The sequence below is a fragment of the Staurois parvus genome, unplaced genomic scaffold (assembly GCF_062004578.1).
Source record: "Staurois parvus isolate SC_StPar_1 unplaced genomic scaffold, SC_StPar_1.0 ptg001090l, whole genome shotgun sequence".
NCBI classification, from domain to species: Eukaryota; Metazoa; Chordata; class Amphibia; order Anura; family Ranidae; genus Staurois; species Staurois parvus.
In genome coordinates, this window is record NW_028318886.1 from 432838 (window position 1) to 452823 (window position 19986).

The 19986-nt window shown below is 45.6% G+C and overlaps 1 protein-coding gene and 1 long non-coding RNA gene across 2 annotated transcripts in view; one reads left to right on the plus strand and one right to left on the minus strand.

Moving 5' to 3' along the window:
* PPP3CC (protein phosphatase 3 catalytic subunit gamma) overlaps nucleotides 1-15092 on the minus strand; it is a 95235-nt gene extending 80143 nt beyond the window's left edge. Inside the window, exon 1 of the mRNA XM_089658697.1 lies at nucleotides 14570-15092. Within this exon, the coding sequence (XP_089514823.1) occupies nucleotides 14570-14624 (55 nt within the window). The 5' untranslated portion in view covers nucleotides 14625-15092. The remainder of the gene's footprint in view (nucleotides 1-14569) is intronic.
* A 124-nt stretch (nucleotides 15093-15216) lies between these two features.
* LOC149440337 (uncharacterized) overlaps nucleotides 15217-19986 on the plus strand; it is a 36056-nt gene continuing 31286 nt past the window's right edge. Inside the window, exon 1 of the long non-coding RNA XR_016307644.1 lies at nucleotides 15217-15357. This is a non-coding gene — a long non-coding RNA (uncharacterized LOC149440337). The remainder of the gene's footprint in view (nucleotides 15358-19986) is intronic.

Sequence of the window (19986 nt, forward strand, 5' to 3'; positions counted from 1 at the left end):
TATTGGGGGACATCTGGCCACAATCCCACAGTTAAGTAAGCTAAATGTGTGGTACAGAAATGTGCTGTAAATGCCACTGGTATTAATTTTCAATAGCTCTTAACAAGCAGTAACCCCCCCCCCCCAAAAAAAACAAAAAGCCTCTTACACCACATGTGTAACAAAGAATACAGGTATTGCTTGATGGTGTGTTGGAAAAAATTAGGTTGGTACAGTTTTTGGCCCATTAGCAGACAATAAAACTGAGTTTTAATCTGCTTACATTATGTCTTTCCTAGTTCTTTCTCTGTTCCTAGACATACTCCTGATATCTTTATATAAAACCTTTCCGATTTCATTACATACCTTGTTTTAGACCCTTTGATGTCATCACTGGGTGTCTGTGCTTCCCTATGTAATGCAGGGTGATCATGGATGGTAGGAGGGGCACCATCCATGAGCACCCTGCCTCAGTACTTCCTTCAAGAGCCCTCAGCCCTGATACAAGCAAAAGGCTGGCTCTAGGGAGGAGTTTTGCAAATACCACAGTGCTTTGATGGAAGGATGTCAGAATGGAGGGGTGGGCATTCCCAGGCAAAGTGTAGTTGCATGCAGAACATTCTAGATAATGGCCACATGAGGTTGGCCTCTGACTGAAAGAACTGAAATCCAATGAATGAAAAGTGTGGGCCAGATACACTCAGGCTGGGGAGGAAAGGACTAGATGATGCTAGATGTCCTTCAGCCAGCTAATGAGAGGAGCTCTGACCTGTGGCAGCTTAATGCATACTGTGAGAAGCTTACAGTGTGCAGTGAAATCACAAAAAGCAATTTCAGTACACTAGAGGAGCCTGTTCAACTGTGGAGCCCAGCTTTAAAAAGGACAAGTAAAGTGATTGTAAAGGCATTTATCTAAAAGAAAACAGATGTTTATATTTACCTGCTCTGTGAAATGGTATTGCACAGAACGGTTCTTACCACCTCTTCTGGGGTCTTCCAAAGGCACCGTCCACTCCTCTCCTGCGTGTCCCCCCATAGCAAGCCATTTGTTATGGGAGCACACAAGCGGGTGAGCTTCTGAGCTGGGCTGTGTGCATCCATAGACCCCGTCCCCCACCACTAACAGGACTTGACTGACAGCAACAGAAGCCAATGGCTCCTGCTACTCTCATTTTGATCTGCGAGAAGAGGAAGAGAGACCAGCTCTGTCGCAGATAGGCACAGTGCTGGATCAGGAGAGGGCTCAGATAAGAGTTTAATGCTCTGTGCATCAATTTTCCAAAAAAGCAACATAAAATGCATGGACCGTCAATTTTTTTTTTTTTTATGAAGGGTGTATTACTTGTAAAGCACAACTTTGTATACTGAAGGGAAAAAAAAAATCTCCAACGCAAGAGCTGAAGATGCCGAATCTTGAGCTGCAACATCTTTCGTAGTGTATGGTCAAACCGAGTGTAATAACAGATGAGCACTTCTGCCACCGACACCTAGTTACAATCAGCACTGGCAGGATCACCAAGAGGCCGCCTATGGATCTGCTCCCTCGGTAGATGAGGCAGCAAGATGCCAGGAATCAAAATTTCCCAGCTTTTGGGGGATTGAGGCCAAACAGACAGCCTCTTAGCGATCCTGATGCTGGCGATTTGGTTGCTAGTGGCAGAGTCATTCATCTGACATTAGCCTAAAGCGGTCCATAAATGGAACAATTTACTGGATTCACAAAAGAGTCTACTAAATGAATGGGGCACATCTGGCTAAAATGATTCTCTGTGTCTCTCGGCAAATCAGTTTTTTTGTTATTTTTTCTACCTTACAAGTCATTCACAATTGTTTTCAATCATTATAAAACTTTGTTAGATCGGCTGAAAAATCTCTCTATACGCAGGCTAAGAATATACTAAATCGCAGTGCTATCTTCTACAAGTTTAGACTGCTGACATAGAAAGGACAGACAGAGCAGCAACGTTAGACCTTCTATGGTGCGACTATGTCCCAAATTTACCCCATACCGGTCACTCCCCTTGTTGCTTCTGGGGCCACCAGAGGTGAATTGACAAGGATCCTGTCCTCATTCTCAGCCTTGTCCTCTTTGTCAGCCTTGCCCCCTGTGATGTCCCTGTCAGGGGTTGGCTGGCTGTTACCTGTCCCCATGCTGCATCCGTCCCACCAGGTAGAGGATTAGAAGGGGACAGAGGAAATGCAAAGCTGCAGCGCGAGCGCACACACACCTAGAGCAAAGCTGCAGTGTGGGGGAGGAGGCCAGGAAATCCTATTAGTGAGTCAGGAGAGGGGGTGGGAGGGAGATCCCTGATCAGGGACACAGAACTGCTAGATTACTGTGCATACAACTGTCTATCTATAGGACACTCAACATCACAACACATAACATAAAGAAAAGCCACAGGGCCTTGTACAACATTGATACCAAGCCCTCCTCCACCCCCGTCTCTTTGTTCAGTGTACTTTGTATGCAAAGTGTGCTACAGGTAGCATTTCCTACTGCAAATAGCACCCAGCCAATCAGATTCCAGCTGTCATTTCCCCATATAAAAACCACACTGCTGATTTTTGTCTGCACACGTTTAATACAGCAGCCCCATTCCAGTGGAATTCACAAACCAGTCAGCCCGGTCTAAGAGCCAGCATACTGGTATTCCAAAAAAGTGCCAGAAAAGGCCTAAAAAGTTAAACAGCATTAGAGAGACTCATCGGGTCAAAGTGATAGAAGGTCTTTAAGGCCCACCAATGACCCACTTATGCTCACCTCCCAGGACTCCCCCATTGCTCTGCTGTAGTGACCCCATGGAAGTTCCGTGTCAGAGCTTACACAGGGTTGATGTCACCCCCTTTGTCATATGTGCAGGCCTAGAGATTGGCTGCTAAGGTCCCAGCACTCCATAATGGAGGTCACCAGCACTGCATAATGGAGGTCACCAGCTCCCCCATACCTCGAAGCAGAGTATTTTGCGGCAGCTCAGAAGTAAGAACAGAACAGCAGGGGAAGGCGGGTGTAAGTAGGCCAGAAGATGTGCTTTAGGCCTGGTTAAAACCTATAGGTCTGACCAAGTGCAGGCGCATTTCCAGATATTTTTTGCGCATTCCCGTGCATCAAATGTAGGGCAACCCATCCATGTCAATGTGCTCCCTATTTTCCAGTCTGGACATGTGATCTGGCAATCCTGTGTCAGCTGCATGGGAAAGGAGGAACCGCTGACAAAGAGTGCACCGTGGGAGGCCTATGGTTGATATCATAGCTCCATAGTTGTTGTCATGCACTCTTCTCCATTCACCTGCAGCTGCCGCTGGCTGACACAAGGGATCACATGACCTGACCAGGGGCTGAAAATAGATAAGCATATATATTTTTATCTTTTTTACACAGGTTAGTATAGGTGTTAGGAGGGGAAGGGGCGTTTTTAAGACAACTTAGACTTTAACCAGAATTTTACTTTAAAGAGAATCAATCATTTTGTCTTGAATAGATAAGAGACAGAATCAAGGGAAATACACCTTAATTAGCTCATACCACATTTTTTTTTGAAAGAGTGCAAATGTGTCAGTCTATACTTCATTGTGGTAATTATGTTTTTTACCAAATGTATTGAACTTAGGAAAAAAAAAAAAAAAAAAAATACTGTATGTGCATCAGGCCACCTTGACCCCACTAATATCCAACTTGACAATTCCAGTAAACATGGGTAGGAGGCACATGTGCTCCCACTGCCCCACTGCTCTCCTATGGGGTGAGCAATCGCCAGGCTAAAGGTTCCTGTATGACAGTCTAAATGAATACCAAACCCAGTTACTATGTGATGCACAAGCTTCTTGTGGTTAAAATATATATAATGTTATATATCTTAAAGTGGAACTTAACCCTCCTAGCTTTTATAGCCAAAGAAATTACAATCTTGATCTGCAGTTATGGTGCTGCACATGTGATAAGTTTTGACACCAGCCATTTGATTGCTAGCCAGTTTGGTTGAGCGCACAACACTTGTCACAGTTATTTACGAAACCGGTAGGTTTGGATCTGCTTTAAATAAGTGCACTCTTATACAAAGTGAACTTATTTTTTATGGCCCCTTTTCCCTGACCTAACCCAATGCCCCTACACAGATGCATAGTCACTTCCATCAGACAGCTGTGACCTCTGGTGAATATTTACATCCAGAAAAATGTGTCTATGTCCTGCACATAGCAATCTATGGGGCTGTGTTCTGAGGCCTGAGACAAAAGGTAGATGGCAGGAAGTCCAAGGGGCTGTAATGCGCAAACACAGCCAGGATGTAAATAATCTCTGGAGGCTGCAGCTGTCAGATTGAGGCTAGTAGGCATTCCTGGGGGGTGGGATGGTCAAGGTTAGGGCAAACGGACAATAAGTGCACTCTGTCTTAAGGTGTCTTTATTCCTTAACCTTCTCTAAGTGAGGCAAACCCCCCTTTGTGTCTCATAAGCTCCCCCTCCTGAACACTGCAGTGGGAGGGTTTCAGCAATAGAAGCAGTGCTGCCAATCCAGAGAGCAGTAGGCTGACAAGCTATCTGCAGTAACAATCCTGATAGCCACACCCCCTGATCCTCGCACCCCACTGTAGCGCAAAAAGTCACAGCCTACACAAGAGTGGAAACTCTGCTCTGGATTGAAGAGCAGTGCAGCATCATTGCCACACTATTGCAGGAAGTTGCATTAGGTGAACTTAACCGGTGGGCTCAGCATGTATTTGTACTGTAAAGAGAAAACTAAGTTCATACATACTTATAAGTGATGCACCACATTTAACAGTCCAGTCCTTCCTTAAAGTTGTCACAAGGGGAGGGCAGGTGGCATGCCTAGAAGGTATCAGCTATCAGGTATGGTCACATTCCATGCTGGGAAGCGGTGCTTATTTAGGGTATCAACATGATTCCTATGACAACTCGTACTTTTAATAATAAACAGGTTCAAGGAGGGAACAAATAATTCCATAAGTATTTTAACATCATTAGTCACCAGCTTCTGGTATTTTTCCGCTGCTACATTAAGGTTCTTAATTTACATCCTGTGATCACATTCTACAGCACCTTACTGAGAAACTAACCACTGAAATCAGTCACCAACTAGTCCACACCTAGCTTTATAACATATCTATAGCTTATCTAGAGGTCCTGCATAACAGTCTGACATTCTGACACTTGCGGATAAAAGATTATCTGCCAAAGTCATTCTCAGGTATAATAAAGAACCTGCCAAAGTCATTTTCAGGTATAATTCAATGACCTGATTGGTACCTTTTAAGGAAAAGTCAAATTCAGCAAAAGAAGAGTATTCTTTTGCTGACCACCTTCTAAGAGTACTACTTGCCTGACCTCAGTACAGAGTTCAGGCCCAGGAATAAGCATGGAGATGACAGTCAGAACTCAAAGTCAGAACTCCTGATCAGTACACTTATTTCAAATCACTGATCCAGAAAGTATTGAACCTACGGGATCAGATAGACAACCAGGCAACTACCATACACAGAAGATGAGGTCAGAAATAACAGCCTGCATATTCCCTCAGTATTCATAGTATGAAAAATCTAGGGGCCAACTGTAAGGTATGATGAGTACCAAGTGGTATTCTTTGGGTGCAACAGTGCATCTCTGTGGGACAATATGAAGGGGGTGCAGCTAAAAATACAGGCAGAGACATTATTATTATACAGGATTTATATAGCACTAACAGTTTGCACAGCACTTTACAATATAACGGGAGACAATACAGTTCAATACAAGAGGGTTAGGAGGGCCCTGCTCCTTGGAGCTTACAATCTAAGACATCATTTAATACAAGTAGGTATGCGACACAGCCAATCTGTGCTAACCCTTCAAATCCAGGTGTCCATTTTTAAACACACATGGTACAAACAAGCTCCTACTACGTCACCCGATAATTATAAAGGATGCAAGTGCTCCAAACTCCATGACCCCTGAGAAAAGTAAACACGGTAACCCTGTCTAATGTACAGCTACTTCCTGCACCACTCAGATCAACAACTGTAGGAAAGGCAAAAACCCATGACAGTCAGGCAAGTCAACAGAGCCAGAGGACCGGCCTGTGTTTCTTCACTCGGGAAAAGTTTTCTTTAAAGTGACTGTTGCTTAAAGTGGTTTAAAAAAGTATTTCCAATTTAAATGGTTATTCCTTCTTTTTACTGCACTGAAGCAAACCAATGACAAAGCCTGCACCTCTAACACTCAATCCTCAATTGTAACCCTGACAGATCAGATGGTGAAATTTGAAACAATTTGGACCCCCCTGATTCTAAAACTTCCTCCCTTCAGATTGTGGCCCCCCCGTCTTCACAATCTTTGAAGTTGTGGCCCATAACCTAAACATACTACACCCAATTCCCAGCTGTTTCCCCTGTCCCAATCTGACCTTCCTTTCTCATCACCACTAGTTACACTCTATAGTATACCTTCCATAGCCACAGATTAAACTCCTGGGAAGTGCCATGGAGAACTACTTTTAACACAGCAACTTTATGTAGATCTTTATTTTATGTAATAATCTCTAAAATCTGCATTTTACACTTCGGAAACAAATTTACTGGTTTTCCAGGATTAGATGTCTATAACTGTACCCTCTGCTGTTTATGGGTTCCATTTCTCTGCTGTATTGTTTGTTTATTGTAATAAAAGTCTATAAAAATCTATTAACACCCTGGTCACATCAAGCCGATTTTGAAATCGTGCGACTTACAGTGAAGTCGCATGATTTCAAAATTGGGTGACCTGCCGATTTCCAAGACATCTGTCACATATCTATGCAAATTGCAACAAAAGTAGTGCATGCACTATTTTAGAAATCAGTGCAGCTCTGACCAAGTCAGAACCGCAACGATATGACCGCTCTAATAGAGGACAATAAGGAGCGACTTGGCATACGATTTGCAAGTCGCCTGGCATGCAAATTGCACCCAATGTGACCGGGGGCTAAACAGAAAAAAAAAAAAAAAGACGTAACTGCAAAGAAGAAAGTAAATATTTAGATCTCCTCCTGCCCAGGCTGGGAATTGCACTCCAATGCAGAGAAATCCCTTGTTGTAGTTTCTTCTAAAGCACACACTTCCAGGAGTGTCGGCCTTCTGTGTCCCCTACTGCGCTTATCGGTTCCTCCTGTCGACCCTTACTGCAATGTATATATTCGCTACACAAGTCAACTTGTCATTTAGGACAACATGCAAGCATTAGGTATCAGTACCGCCCAAGCTTATCAACACCATGTGTTTATTAAGCCTTTATGACAAATTTCCCAAATGCCTTTTAGGTCCGTCAACAAATAACTGTTACCTTCCCACCAGAATCAGAAAATTAAAATCAGATGCTTCCAAACTGCTTCACATCCACTATACAGGCATTTGGTTAATGTTCCAACTGACATCTATTACAGGTGTCCACAGTCTTCAACACCTGGCAAATGTTGACTTTGGTTCCCAAAACAAAGCAACATAAATGCTCATCTCAAATGTGGATATGTACCAACTCACTTGCAACATTAGGCAAGGCATTTGGGAAGCATTTTAAATAAAGGGACAATCGCTATTTCGCTGCCATATTAAAGTGCTTGCATAGACAAAGCTTTTTAGTTTTGAATTTAGTAGGAAATGGGTCTGATCCTATGTCAGTTTATTTTATTTTTTTTGTCTTTGTCCTGTATGAGATAATTCCATTCATTGCCTTCCTTTAGATTGTAAGCTCCAGGGCCCTCCTATTCCTTCTGTACTGAAATTTATTGTAATTATACTGTCTCCCTTATATTGTAAAGCGCTGTGCAAACTGTTGGCGCTATATAAATCCTGTATAATAATAATTTCCTCTCCCTGAGACCCAACAGAAAGTGAGATGAAATCTCTGAAATGTGAGGGGAATTCAATGGTGACCAGGACAGAGAGGGTGAAGCATACCAGTTTCCTACCCTATCCACAAACAAAAAAAGGTGACCCTGCTTACACTTTAAACCTCAGACATGAAATATGCACAAAGCATATTCCTCTATAGTGTGTACAAGTTTCAATTAAGAGCACTAAGTGCCATTTCTGTTTTCTGCATGAATCACTTTTGACAAGTGTCACAAGGCTGCTCACACGGAGAAGTGTGGTTCTCCATTTTACCCCAAACTTTGGCATTTTGGTACTAGAGCAGACATTATCCCCTCATTCCCCCTCCCTCAGGAATGCAAGCAGCTTATGATGCTGAGCCCTGCCTAACAATTCTTTTGCCAAATAAGGTATTGGCTTGTCCGTGATAGGAAGATACCAGTTGATTTTGTGTAGAAAAATCTGTTATGTTTTGTGTGGGGTCAGAGAAGTGAGGACCGTCTCCGATATAACATCTATCGGACAGAAAGCAAAGGAGAATCTCGCCGCAACAACGAAACTGAGTGCAAGACCAGAAATCCCTTTTTAGCTCATCAGACTTGAAACTGCTTAACCCCAGGCATTTATTTGGCAAGTACTTATTTACCTAAACTTCTGTTATCGGTTTGCTGTGCTGTTGTGCTCTGTATATTTATATATGTTACATCTTCTTTCTGTAAATATTTTTACTGCACCCTTTTGACCTTTTGCTAATAAATCTTACTTTCTAAAAGTGTTGAACTGTTTCTATAGCTCCTGAATGTAACTTACGAGTCCCTGCCGCTGAAGAACGCTACTATGAGTGTTTAACCCTCTGTATAACCGGTCTGTAGAGATAGCGGTATACTGTCGATTAACCAATCATCCTAGTGTATTTCTGAGTTTCCTCTTTCTCTGTATAAAAAGGAGGTGGTGGCAGTGTGAAGGGTTAATTGCGTAATTAACCTGACCCAGTAACAAGCGCATTCAGGCTGCCGGTACATCGACTGTGGTCCAATTAGCTGGAAAATCGTTGTGCAGGGTGCAGCTGGCCGTGGCATTGTTACACACGTGACAGCACGGTTTTAGATTGGCTAGTCCTTCGCGTCACGAGTTTGGTGAGAAGGGCTGGGGTCTGACGCTGCGCCCGTCACAACAAATTTTCCTAACACCAAGGAAAAAAAAAAAATAATAATAATGGTGACAGCGAGGGACCCCCAGCAAATTGACAGCCTCAGTTCTGCTCCTGTGAGCCGTGTTGAGGGGGTTGTATCTCTTCCCTCCAATCAGCTCTCAGAGCTCTGCAGAGTGTAGTTTACAATCTCTGCCCCCTTTAAATTCAGCACTTTGAATGGACATATAAAAGAGATGAATGCAGAAAAATAGGTACAACTCGATGCAGTGTTAACCATCAGCAACTCCAACCTCTGTTTGGGATATGGCACAAGCCCCAGACTGTGTATAGCAGTGATGGCGAACCTATGGCACGCGTGCCAGAGCTGGCACGCAGAGCCATCTCAGTGGGCACGCCAGGAGGAAGAGAGGAAGAGGAAGAGAACGCGCTCTCCTGCGCACCTCCGGGGGCGCGCATCGGGCGATCTCCGTGATCGCTGTGTCCTGCGGACACAGCTGATCACGTGACATGGTAAAAGGCCAATCACAGCGGCCTTTTACCACGTGATCAGCCGTGTCCAATGACACGCTGATCACCGGGAAATGCAAATGCCGATTCTCGGCTGCACTTTCCTCACGCTGTCAGATCGTGAGGAAAGTACTGCCGAAAACCGGCAGTTGTCAGAACAGGGATCGGCACCGATCATCAGGGTCACTGATCATCAGTGCCCTGATGATCGGTGCCCACCTGTGCCACACACAAGTTCCGCCCACCTGTGCCCAGCAATGCGCCCACCTGTGCCCAGCAATGCGCCCACCTATGCCCAGCAATGCGCCCACCTATGCCCAGCAATGCACCCACCTGTGCCCAACAGTGTGCCCAGCAATGCACCCACCAGTGCCGCCCACCTGTGCCCACCAGTGCCACCCACCAGTGCCCATCAGTGCGGCCCAGCAGTGCTGCCAGTCAGTGCCACCAGTCAGTGCCCAGCGGTTGTGCCAGTCAGTGCCCAGCAGTGATGTCAGTCAGTGCCACCTATCAGTGCTGTCCATCAGTACCCATTATCAGTGTCGCCTATCAGTGCCACCTATCTGTGACACCTCATTAGTGCTGCCCATCAGTGCCACCCATCAATGATGCCCAGCAGTGCCGCCGGTCAGTGCCGTCTGTCAGTGCCTCCAGTTGGTGCTGTCAGTGCCGCTTATCAGTGCCCATCATTTCCTGCATATCAGTGCATCATCAGAGCCTCCTCATCAATGCTCACCAGTGCCGCCTCATCAGTGCTACCTATCTGTGCCGCCTCATCAATGCCCATCAGTGCTGCCTATCAGTGCAGCCTCACCAACGCACATCAAAGAAGAAATATTACCTGTTTGCAAAATTTTAGAATAGAAGCAAAGGAAACCTTTTATGTTTTTAATTTTTTGCTCTTTTTTCATTTATAGTGCAAAAAATAAAACACCCAGTGGTGATTAAATACCACCAAAAAAAGCTCTATTTGTGTGAAAAAATGATAAAAATTGCATATGGTTACAGTGTTGCATGACCGCACAATTGTCTTTGTTAAGTGCAACAGCACTGAAAGCTGAAAATTGTCCTGGGCAGGAAGGGGGTAGAAGTGCCCGGTAGGCAAGTGATTAATTCCAGTGTTGGCACTTTGAAATAAAAAAGTTGGTTTTGTGTTGCAGTTTGGGCACTCGGGCTCAAAAAGGTTCGCCATCACTGGTGTATAGAGATCAGACACAGACAGTGATGGCAATCCATGACTTGTCCATGATGCATGCACAGGAGAACTCTTAGTACAATCAACAGCCAGTCCTACTAATAGTAAAGCAAATTGTGGAATCTGCTTTTGTCTGTAGATTGTTCTTGATACAGCGAAAGGTCATGGAGGTTCATGCCTTAAAATAAGGATGCAGCCCAGGAGTCAATGGCAGCTTCCATATGAGGCTTCTCATTTTGGTTTTTCGCATGTCAATCAGAATTGTATAGTAATAGTTACCATCTATAACAGAATGCAGTGTTGTACTTACCGTAACATTTAGGGCATTATGAACAGAAAACGGTCTAAAAGCGTAACAAAGTAACAACAACAGTAGGACCATGGACAAGATAAAACATTCCAGTAATAGCCGTAAGTCAGAAGTTTGTAAAATGAAAACAAAGAGTGGCAAAGGGGAAATAGCCAAAATGTTTAGTTTAGGTCGAGATAACTACAACTCCTAGTAATCTCAGTAAGATTTCCACAGCAGCCATGAAGAGCCATGGGTCAGAAACCAGTAACATCCATCTGCCTAGCTAGTCATAGTTACGTATTTGTGAAAACATTCAGGAAAACCCATTTGTACTCGTCAGTTAGGTTAAACCATGTGTAATATCAATGATGAGGCATGCTCTGGTAGAACAAAAGCCTGTCAGGGGATAGTATTAGGATCTACAATTAGTCATAATGTTTCCATTTGATTGGACTAATTAAGTAAACAATGTCAACAGTAGCCAGTTACAAAAGTGATCTGCAGGACACAGCAGGGTTGCCAGCAATAGGTATGTGAAATTGTCTAGAACAAGAAGGAGAGGTTAGTGGTGGTAGGTATCCTAATCTATAAAAGGTTATTTACAGTGACGATTTTGGTTATCAGGAAGGTCAAAGCCTGAAGGTATCAAAGTGTTTCATTGTTTTATCAGGTCCATAGTGGTCAGGAATGAACTACTGATGGTGGGGATAAGTAGACCCTATCACAAGGTAGTGGTAGTAGAGATTTTCATTGTCAAGAAACAATGGTAAAAGAGACATATCTGCCAGGGATGGTCAGAAAAAGCAGATTGTTAAATAAGTCTAGAGTGGTTAATGGTGGTGAAGTCTGCTTAGGGCATGAACTTCCATGGCCTGCAGGTATCAAGGGCATAACAAGTGTTTATTAACTGTATGGGGTTTAGAGGGGTCAAGCATGACCAGCTAATGCTGGGCATTAGTAAACCCTATGATAGTGTAGTGCTAGTAAAGATTTAAATTCTCAAGAAGAAGCAAAAGCAGAAGAGTCTATATAGGCCAAGAACAATTAGAAATAGTATATTTTTACGCTAGTCTACATTGGTTAGTAGCGGTGCTAGACTGCTATTGGCTCTACTGTCTCTAACCATCACTGGTTGCTATAGACCCCACTACCACGACTTATTACTGTCTTCTACTGATCCTACTATCTCTAACCATTACTGGCTGATACTGACCCTACTACCATGAATTATTACTGGCTGCTACTAGCCTTACTACCATAAACTATTTGGAGTAGTAGAGTGAGTACCAGCCAGTAACGGTTAGTGATAGTAGGGTTAGTAACAACCAGTAATAGTTAGAATAAGTAGGGTCAGTGGCACCTGGCAATGGTTAGTATTAGTCAGTAATGATTAGGGATGGTAAAAGCAGTAACAAGCCAATAATTGTTAGAGATACTAGGGTCATTAGCAGCCAATAATGATTTGTGGTAATAGTTTCAGTAGCAGTCAGTAATGGTTAGTGATATTAGAGTTAGTAGCAGCTAGTACTGGTTAAGTTAGTGGGGTCACAGCTGGTTAGAAATGGTTAGTAGAAACAGGATCAGTAATGGTTAGTAGGAGTCAGTAATTATTAGGGTTAGTAAGGGCAATAGCAGCCAGCAATGGTGAGTAATAACAGAACCAGTAATGGTTAGCAGTGGTCAGTAATAGTGGTATTAGGGTTGGTGGGGTCAAACATGATTAATGATGGGATCTGTAGCAGTCAGCAATAGGAGGACATATTCAAGCCAGTGGTGGTCACAGAATGGTTAACACTGGTTGGTGATGGGGAGCACTGGCTGTAAATAGTAGCGCTGGTCGGGAACGGGTAGTCCTGGTCGGGAACAAGTAGCGCTGGTCGGGAACGGGTAGCGCTGGTCGGGAACGGGTAGCGCTGGTCGGGAACAAGTAGCCCTGGTCGGGAACAAGTAGCCCTGGTCGGGAACAAGTAGCCCTGGTCGGGAACAAGTAGCCCTGGTCGGGAACGGGTAGCGCTGGTCGGGAACGGGTAGCCCTGGTCGGGAACGGGTAGCCCTGGTCGGGAACGGGTAGCCCTGGTCGGGAACGGGTAGCCCTGGTCGGGAACGGGTAGCGCTGGTCGGGAACGGGTAGTCCTGGCCGGGAACAAGTAGCGCTGGTCGGGAACGGGTAGTCCTGGTCGGGAACAAGTAGCGCTGGTCGGGAACGGGTAGTCCTGGTCGGGAACAAGTAGCGCTGGTCGGGAACGGGTAGTCCTGGTCGGGAACAAGTAGCGCTGGTCGGGAACGGGTAGTCCTGGTCGGGAACAAGTAGCGCTGGTCGGGAACGGGTAGTCCTGGTCGGGAACAAGTAGCGCTGGTCGGGAACGGGTAGTCCTGGTCGGGAACAAGTAGCGCTGGTCGGGAACGGGTAGTCCTGGTCGGGAACAAGTAGCGCTGGTCGGGAACGGGTAGTCCTGGTCGGGAACAAGTAGCGCTGGTCGGGAACGGGTAGTCCTGGTCGGGAACAAGTAGCGCTGGTCGGGAACGGGTAGTCCTGGTCGGGAACAAGTAGCGCTGGTCGGGAACGGGTAGTCCTGGTCGGGAACAAGTAGCGCTGGTCGGGAACGGGTAGCGCTGGTCGGGAATGGGTAGTCCTGGTCGGGAACAAGTAGCGCTGGTCGGGAACGGGTAGTCCTGGTCGGGAACGGGTAGTCCTGGTCGGGAACGGGTAGTCCTGGTCGGGAACAAGTAGCGCTGGTCGGGAACAAGTAGCGCTGGTCGGGAACGGGTAGTCCTGGTCGGGAACAAGTAGCGCTGGTCGGGAACGGGTAGTCCTGGTCGGGAACAAGTAGCGCTGGTCGGGAACGGGTAGTCCTGGTCGGGAACGGGTAGTCCTGGTCGGGAACGGGTAGTCCTGGTCGGGAACGGGTAGTCCTGGTCGGGAACGGGTAGTCCTGGTCGGGAACGGGTAGTCCTGGTCGGGAACAAGTAGCGCTGGTCGGGAACAAGTAGCGCTGGTCGGGAACGGGTAGTCCTGGTTGGGAACAAGTAGCGCTGGTCGGGAACGGGTAGTCCTGGTCAGGAACAAGTAGCGCTGGTCGGGAACGGGTAGTCCTGGTCGGGAACAAGTAGCGCTGGTCGGGAACAAGTAGCGCTGGTCGGGAATGGGTAGTTCTGGTCGGGAATGGGTAGTTCTGGTCGGGAATAAGTAGCGCTGGTCAGGAATGGGTACTTCTGGTCAGGAACGGGTAGCTCTGGTCGGGAATGGGTCGTTCTGGTCAGGAATGGGTCGTTCTGGTCGGGAACAAGTAGCGCTTGTCAGGAATGGTGACATCAGCTGTATTCACAACTGGTTGGCGCTGGTTGGGAATGGTGGTGTCAGCTGTGGTCAGGAATGGTGGTGTCAGCTGTGGTCAGACGAGGTTAGTGGTTGTCACATCTGTCCATCCCATTTCTGGTATGGGTGGTCAGGCCAGTCAAAGGCCGTTATTGATCAGGAACCATATCTGCTGGCTCCAGCCACGGTCTGGTGAAGTTGGCGGTCTCTCCTCACCGGTCACAGTGGGCGGTAGAACAAGTCTTTGGTGGTCAGACACCAGGAGGGTCAAGTATGTCTGGCAATGTACCTCTGACAGGGCGTTCCGTGCTGGACAGCTTGATGGGACCCCGGGGCCCGGACATGATTCCACCTGCCTGCAGAGGTCTCTTGTGGTGGGTGGAGGGGTGTGAATCTTGCAGTCAGCCCTCTGTCACTTCTTCTCCATGTCCTGATCTCCCCCAATCCTTGGTATGGAGAGGACACTCCGGGAGACGGCAGGGAGTCTGTGTGCCTGCAGGCCCCTGGGTGCTCCTCCAGATACAGCCAGGCACTGCCAGCCAATGTGTGCTGAACGGAGGAGGTGATCACGTTGCTGTCAGCCTGTCCCCCCCCAGCTGGAGCTCATGTCCCCCCTGTCGCCCTCTCACACTGCCGTCTCCTTTCTCTGTCCGGACTGTCTCTCTCTCTCTCCAGCTGGCACACACTGTATCCTCCCCCTCTGAGGAGCTGCGCTCTCTCCTCCCGTCCCTCCGCCGGTCTCTTTCTATCGCTCGCTCTCTCTCTTTCTCGGGCACGCACCTCCCGCCCACCTGCCGGCCTCGGGACCGCGCCCGCTAGCACCACCCCCTTCTATCGTCACGGAGCCCAGCAGTATACTACATCTCCCGGCATGCAGTGCGCACAGCCGTACTAGGCAAACGTGGGCGGAGTCTGAGGCATGAAGGGAAATGTAGTCCCACTCACATACATTGGCGCTGAGTGACTCCTCTGCCAGGAAATGTGTGAGCTGCTGTTAAAAAAAAAAAAAAAAAAAAAAAAAAAAAAAAATGTACCTCACAGAGAGCCAGTGACCGCACCAAAAAAAAAACATGCAAGGTAGGTGCCCTACACAAGCTGGATTTTTATGTGACAAACCTAGACCAAAGGCCCCATTCACATGTGTGCATTCTGGGAGCACACATTTCCGCAGGTGTTTCTGGAACCCGTGAAAGATGGGTGTTGGGGTTGCAGTGCCATTAACCACTTGCCCTCCAGAGGATTTACCACCCCTCCTGACCAGGCCATTTTTTGCAATATTGCACAGTGTTACTTTGACAATTGCGTGGTCATGCAACGTTGTACATAAATAAAATTTACGTCTTTTTTTCCCCGCAACTAGAGCTTTTTTTTGGTGGTATTTGATCACCTGTGTGCTTTTTATTTTTTGCACTATAAACAAAAAATGGTCAACATTTTTGAAAAAAACAATATTTTTGATTTTTTTCTATTAAACATGGCCAGTAAAAAAAAATTAAAAAATCAAATTTCATCATAAATTTAGGCTAAAATGTATTCTGCTACATGTCTTTGCTAAAAAAAAAAATCCAAATACGTGTAAATTAATTGGTTTATGTGAAAGGTATAGCATCTACAAAGGCGGTATAGAGACTGGAATTTTTTTTTAAATATTAGTATTGATCAGCGATTTATATGGGGACTGCAGCAGGCATTCTGAGACTGGGGGGGGGGGGGGGACTGACTAACTGCCAGCGACACTAATACAGTGACCAGTGCTAATAAAAAGCACTGAAATACTAATGACACTGGGCAAGGAGGGGTTAACATCTGGGGCGATCAAATGGTTAACTGTGTGCTGTTTTACATTATGTGCTGTGTGTGTTTTACTAGGGAGACATGCTGCTGGGCAGAGAAATACACAGCAGCATGTCCTTGCTGGCTGGAGAGACCTGTGTTAACTACACACAGGTCTCTCCCGTCAGTTCTACACGGAGATCGCCGGGTGCCAGCGGGGAATTTCTGTCCGGGACCCGGTGATTGACATCTGTAGCTGCCAATGGTGGCACGCGCCCCCACCTGGGAGTGCAAATCACGTATATATACATAATTTTGCTCTGCTTCCTGTAGAGGTAGCTCTACTATAGGGCAGTGGGGAAGAGGTTAATTATTAATGGCACCTCAAACGTGGTTAGCAGGTTGTGGTTGTGTGCCAAAATGTGGGGGGGGACGCAAAATCCAACACATTCAAATGACTGGGCTGCCCTCTGCTGTTACGTGATAAATGTGGTGGGGAAAACGCATGACAAAGATGATGCAGCAGTGTGAATGGGGTCTTGTCTTAATCAGTTGTTGTTCCTTGATGAGGCATGCTGCATACATTGTTAGCTTTCTATAATGACCTATAATAAGTAAATGTGCCGTGCTCTAAAGGGTGAGTTCACCCGTTCAAAAACTGCCTATGCCAATAAGGGGAATCGCTGGATAAAAACAAACTGTACCGTTCTGACCAAACAAACAATGTTCTTGCTACAGGTGTAGGCCATTAATGTACCTCCCAAAGCTTGACTGAATAACTCCTGGAGATGCCATCACCCTGTCCTGCCTTGTTGCTAGGACATTGCTAAGGCACACCCAGCTAATTCAAACCCCCCTTACATAAGCTTTCTCTCCCGTCATAGTAGCTCTAAGCTCAGCAATGCTGTGATGGAGGAGACAGCGGACTACACGTGTGGGGGGTTTGAAAGCTGGCTCCTGCGATGGTGGAGGTGAGCAGTAATGGCTGGGAGTGTCTTAGCAACATCCTAGCAACAAAACAGAATGGGATGATGCCACCTCTGGGCGTTTTCCAGGCAGACTTCATCAGGTGCATAAATGGCCTACACCAATAATAAGGGCCTTATTCAACTCTGGTCAGAGCTGTACAGTTTGTTTTAATCTAAAGGTAATCCTTACCTGCATAGGCAGTTTTTGGTAAAGGTGAACTGATCTTTAAAGTGTTACTAAACCCACAACATGCTTGTTATACTAGCAAACACAAATGCTCCTGCGCTTGGGGATGGACTCGATGCAGGCTACAACCACATTATGAATGTCCTGGAACATGCACACCTTGCTGCCCTCAAATAGACTGGGGGAATCCAAATATACTGAATGGGGAAAGAACAAACAGGCCTAGTGCATTGCCATAAAAAATGTTTAATAAGAAATAAAGTAGGTGTTGTACTCATAAACGACAATAAAGTCAAGCCACATCATAAAAGAACAGCTGGATCAACACCGCGCTGTGTAACAGTCCGCAATAGGGAGTGTAGACATCCAAAAGGCTGATGCGTTTCGAGGACTTGCCTCTTCCTCAGAGCCAACTGACCAAATGTCTGCTCCCTCTTTTATATGCTCACTACTAGTTGAACCAAAGGTCACATGGGCCATCCTGGACACTCGACCGCATTTCCAGGCGCTTGTGTCTATGGGTCATTCATTGGTCACCCATTTTTTCATTCAGTTTCCATATATGTGTGTGTGTATGTTTATGTATGTATGTATATTCATGTTTTTTTATAAGAAAAAAATGATATGCCTTGACTTTATTGTCGTTTGTGAGTACAACACCTACTTTATTTCTTATTAAGCATTTTTTATGGTAATGCACTAGGCCTGTGCGCCCTCTGTTTGTTCTTTCCTCATGCTTGTTATACTCACTGTGGAATGTAAGGGGTTAATCTTCCACAAAGGCAATTTGATCCTGTTTTCTCTGATCCTCCCCTTCTACTGTCCCCAATCCATCTGCTGATAGTACTGAGTCCTAGGAGTCACTCTGCACATGCTTAGTTTGGTGTGTATTGCTAGAGTTTTTTTGGGGGAGGGTGCATCTGTGGGCCAATCAGTGCTGTCCAGTCAGAGGGTCAGGGTCATGCAGTCTCATAGGACAGTCAGGGATAGTTCACACTAGATGCAGTTCAGTGCACTTTTTTTCTGCATCAAAAATGCATACACAGGGTTTTCCATGTATTCCAATGGCCCTGGTTCACACTAGTGCAGTCAGTTCCAGTCAGCTTCTGGTGCAGAAAAAAAAAGTAGAACATGCTCAAAGAAGGTCGAGTATCTGGCTGCTTGTCCCTATATGGATACATATACCCAAAGGACCCCAAGTGGGTCTTTATTGCAGCAATGATGTCATACATATATTCAAGGAAACATAGTAAAAAAAAAAAAATGTTTATCAGCTTTATTACATATACATTTTTTTACAATGTTAGATACATGATTTCTAAAAGGGACATTGCTCTGACTGTGTTCTTACAAAAGAACTCTTAATACAAAATAGGAGACCACACAGAAAAGAGAGAAAATACACAGACACATTTAGATCATTCCACATTTCAGATCTTCCTCAGCTGGCATAAAGAACAGGCGGCTTTAAAAATATATGTCAGAGCAAAAAAGAGATGGCTTCCAAGATGGGAGGCTGAAATTCATGTTCCGGCGAGGTGCACCATCCAAAAGAGCAAGAGTGTCAGATGTAGATCACCAGAAAACAAGGGCTACAGAGGAGCACCAAAGCAACCCCCCAGTGAGACATGTCTTGAGCAGGCCAATATATATAGTAAATGGAGTTTCACTCAGTGACAAATATAACAACTCAGGGCAATAGAGTGATAAATTGGGATATTAATTCTTCCAAGGGATGGAAATATGTCAGATCCCATGAGACAGACCAAAATGGCACACAAGATAGGTCTACAGAAAGGCACAAAAAAGCTGCTGTAGGAGACAGACCCACCAGATCCCAAATCATCAGAATGATACACAGGCAGCCTGTGAGTCAGGAGACCATCTCTTTTCTGTGTGGTCTCCTATTTTGTATTAAGAGTTCTTTTGTAAGAACACAGTCAGAGCAATGTCCCTTTTAGAAATCATGTATCTAACATTGTAAAAAAAAATATATGTAATAAAGCTGACAAAAAAATCTTTTTTTACTATAATGTCTCCTTGAATATATGTATGACATCATTGCTGCAATAACATCCCACTGGGGGGTTCTTTGAGTATAAGTAGAATATGCTGCATTTTTTCTGCACAGAAGCATACTGGAACATAGCAAACTGCGCCATTATTATTATTACACAGTATTTACATAGCGCCAACAGTTTGCTCAGCACTGTACATTACAATGGGAGACAATACGTGAGACAGTACAGTAACAATACAATAAAATACACGAGGGGTTCAAGGGCCCTGCTCCTTGGAGCTTACAATCTAGGAGGGAGGGGATAGTGGTACAGGAGGCAATAGCTGTGGGGGATGGAGTGGTGGAGGAGATCGGCAATAAGCTGAGGGCAGGGTAGGCTTCTCTGAAGAGATGGGTTTTCAGGGTGCACCTAAAGGTGAGGAGGGTAGGTGTCTGATGGATTGGGGTAGTGAGTTCCAGAGGATGGGGTAAGCCCTGGAGAAGTCCTAGAGATGGGCAAGGGAGGAGGAGACTAGGGAACTAGAGAGTAGGGGGTCTTGTGAGGAGCGGAGAGTGCATTTTGGGTGGTAGATGGATATCAGGTCGGTGATGTAGTTTGGGGCAGTGTTATGAACAGCTTTGTACGTCAGTGTTAGTATTTTGAATTTAATGCGTTGGGCAATTGGAAGCCAGTGGAGGGATTGGCAGAGGGGTGGCGGATCCGGAGCAGTTGTTAAGGTGGATGGGTCTGATTGCAGAATTCAGGATAGACTGAAGCA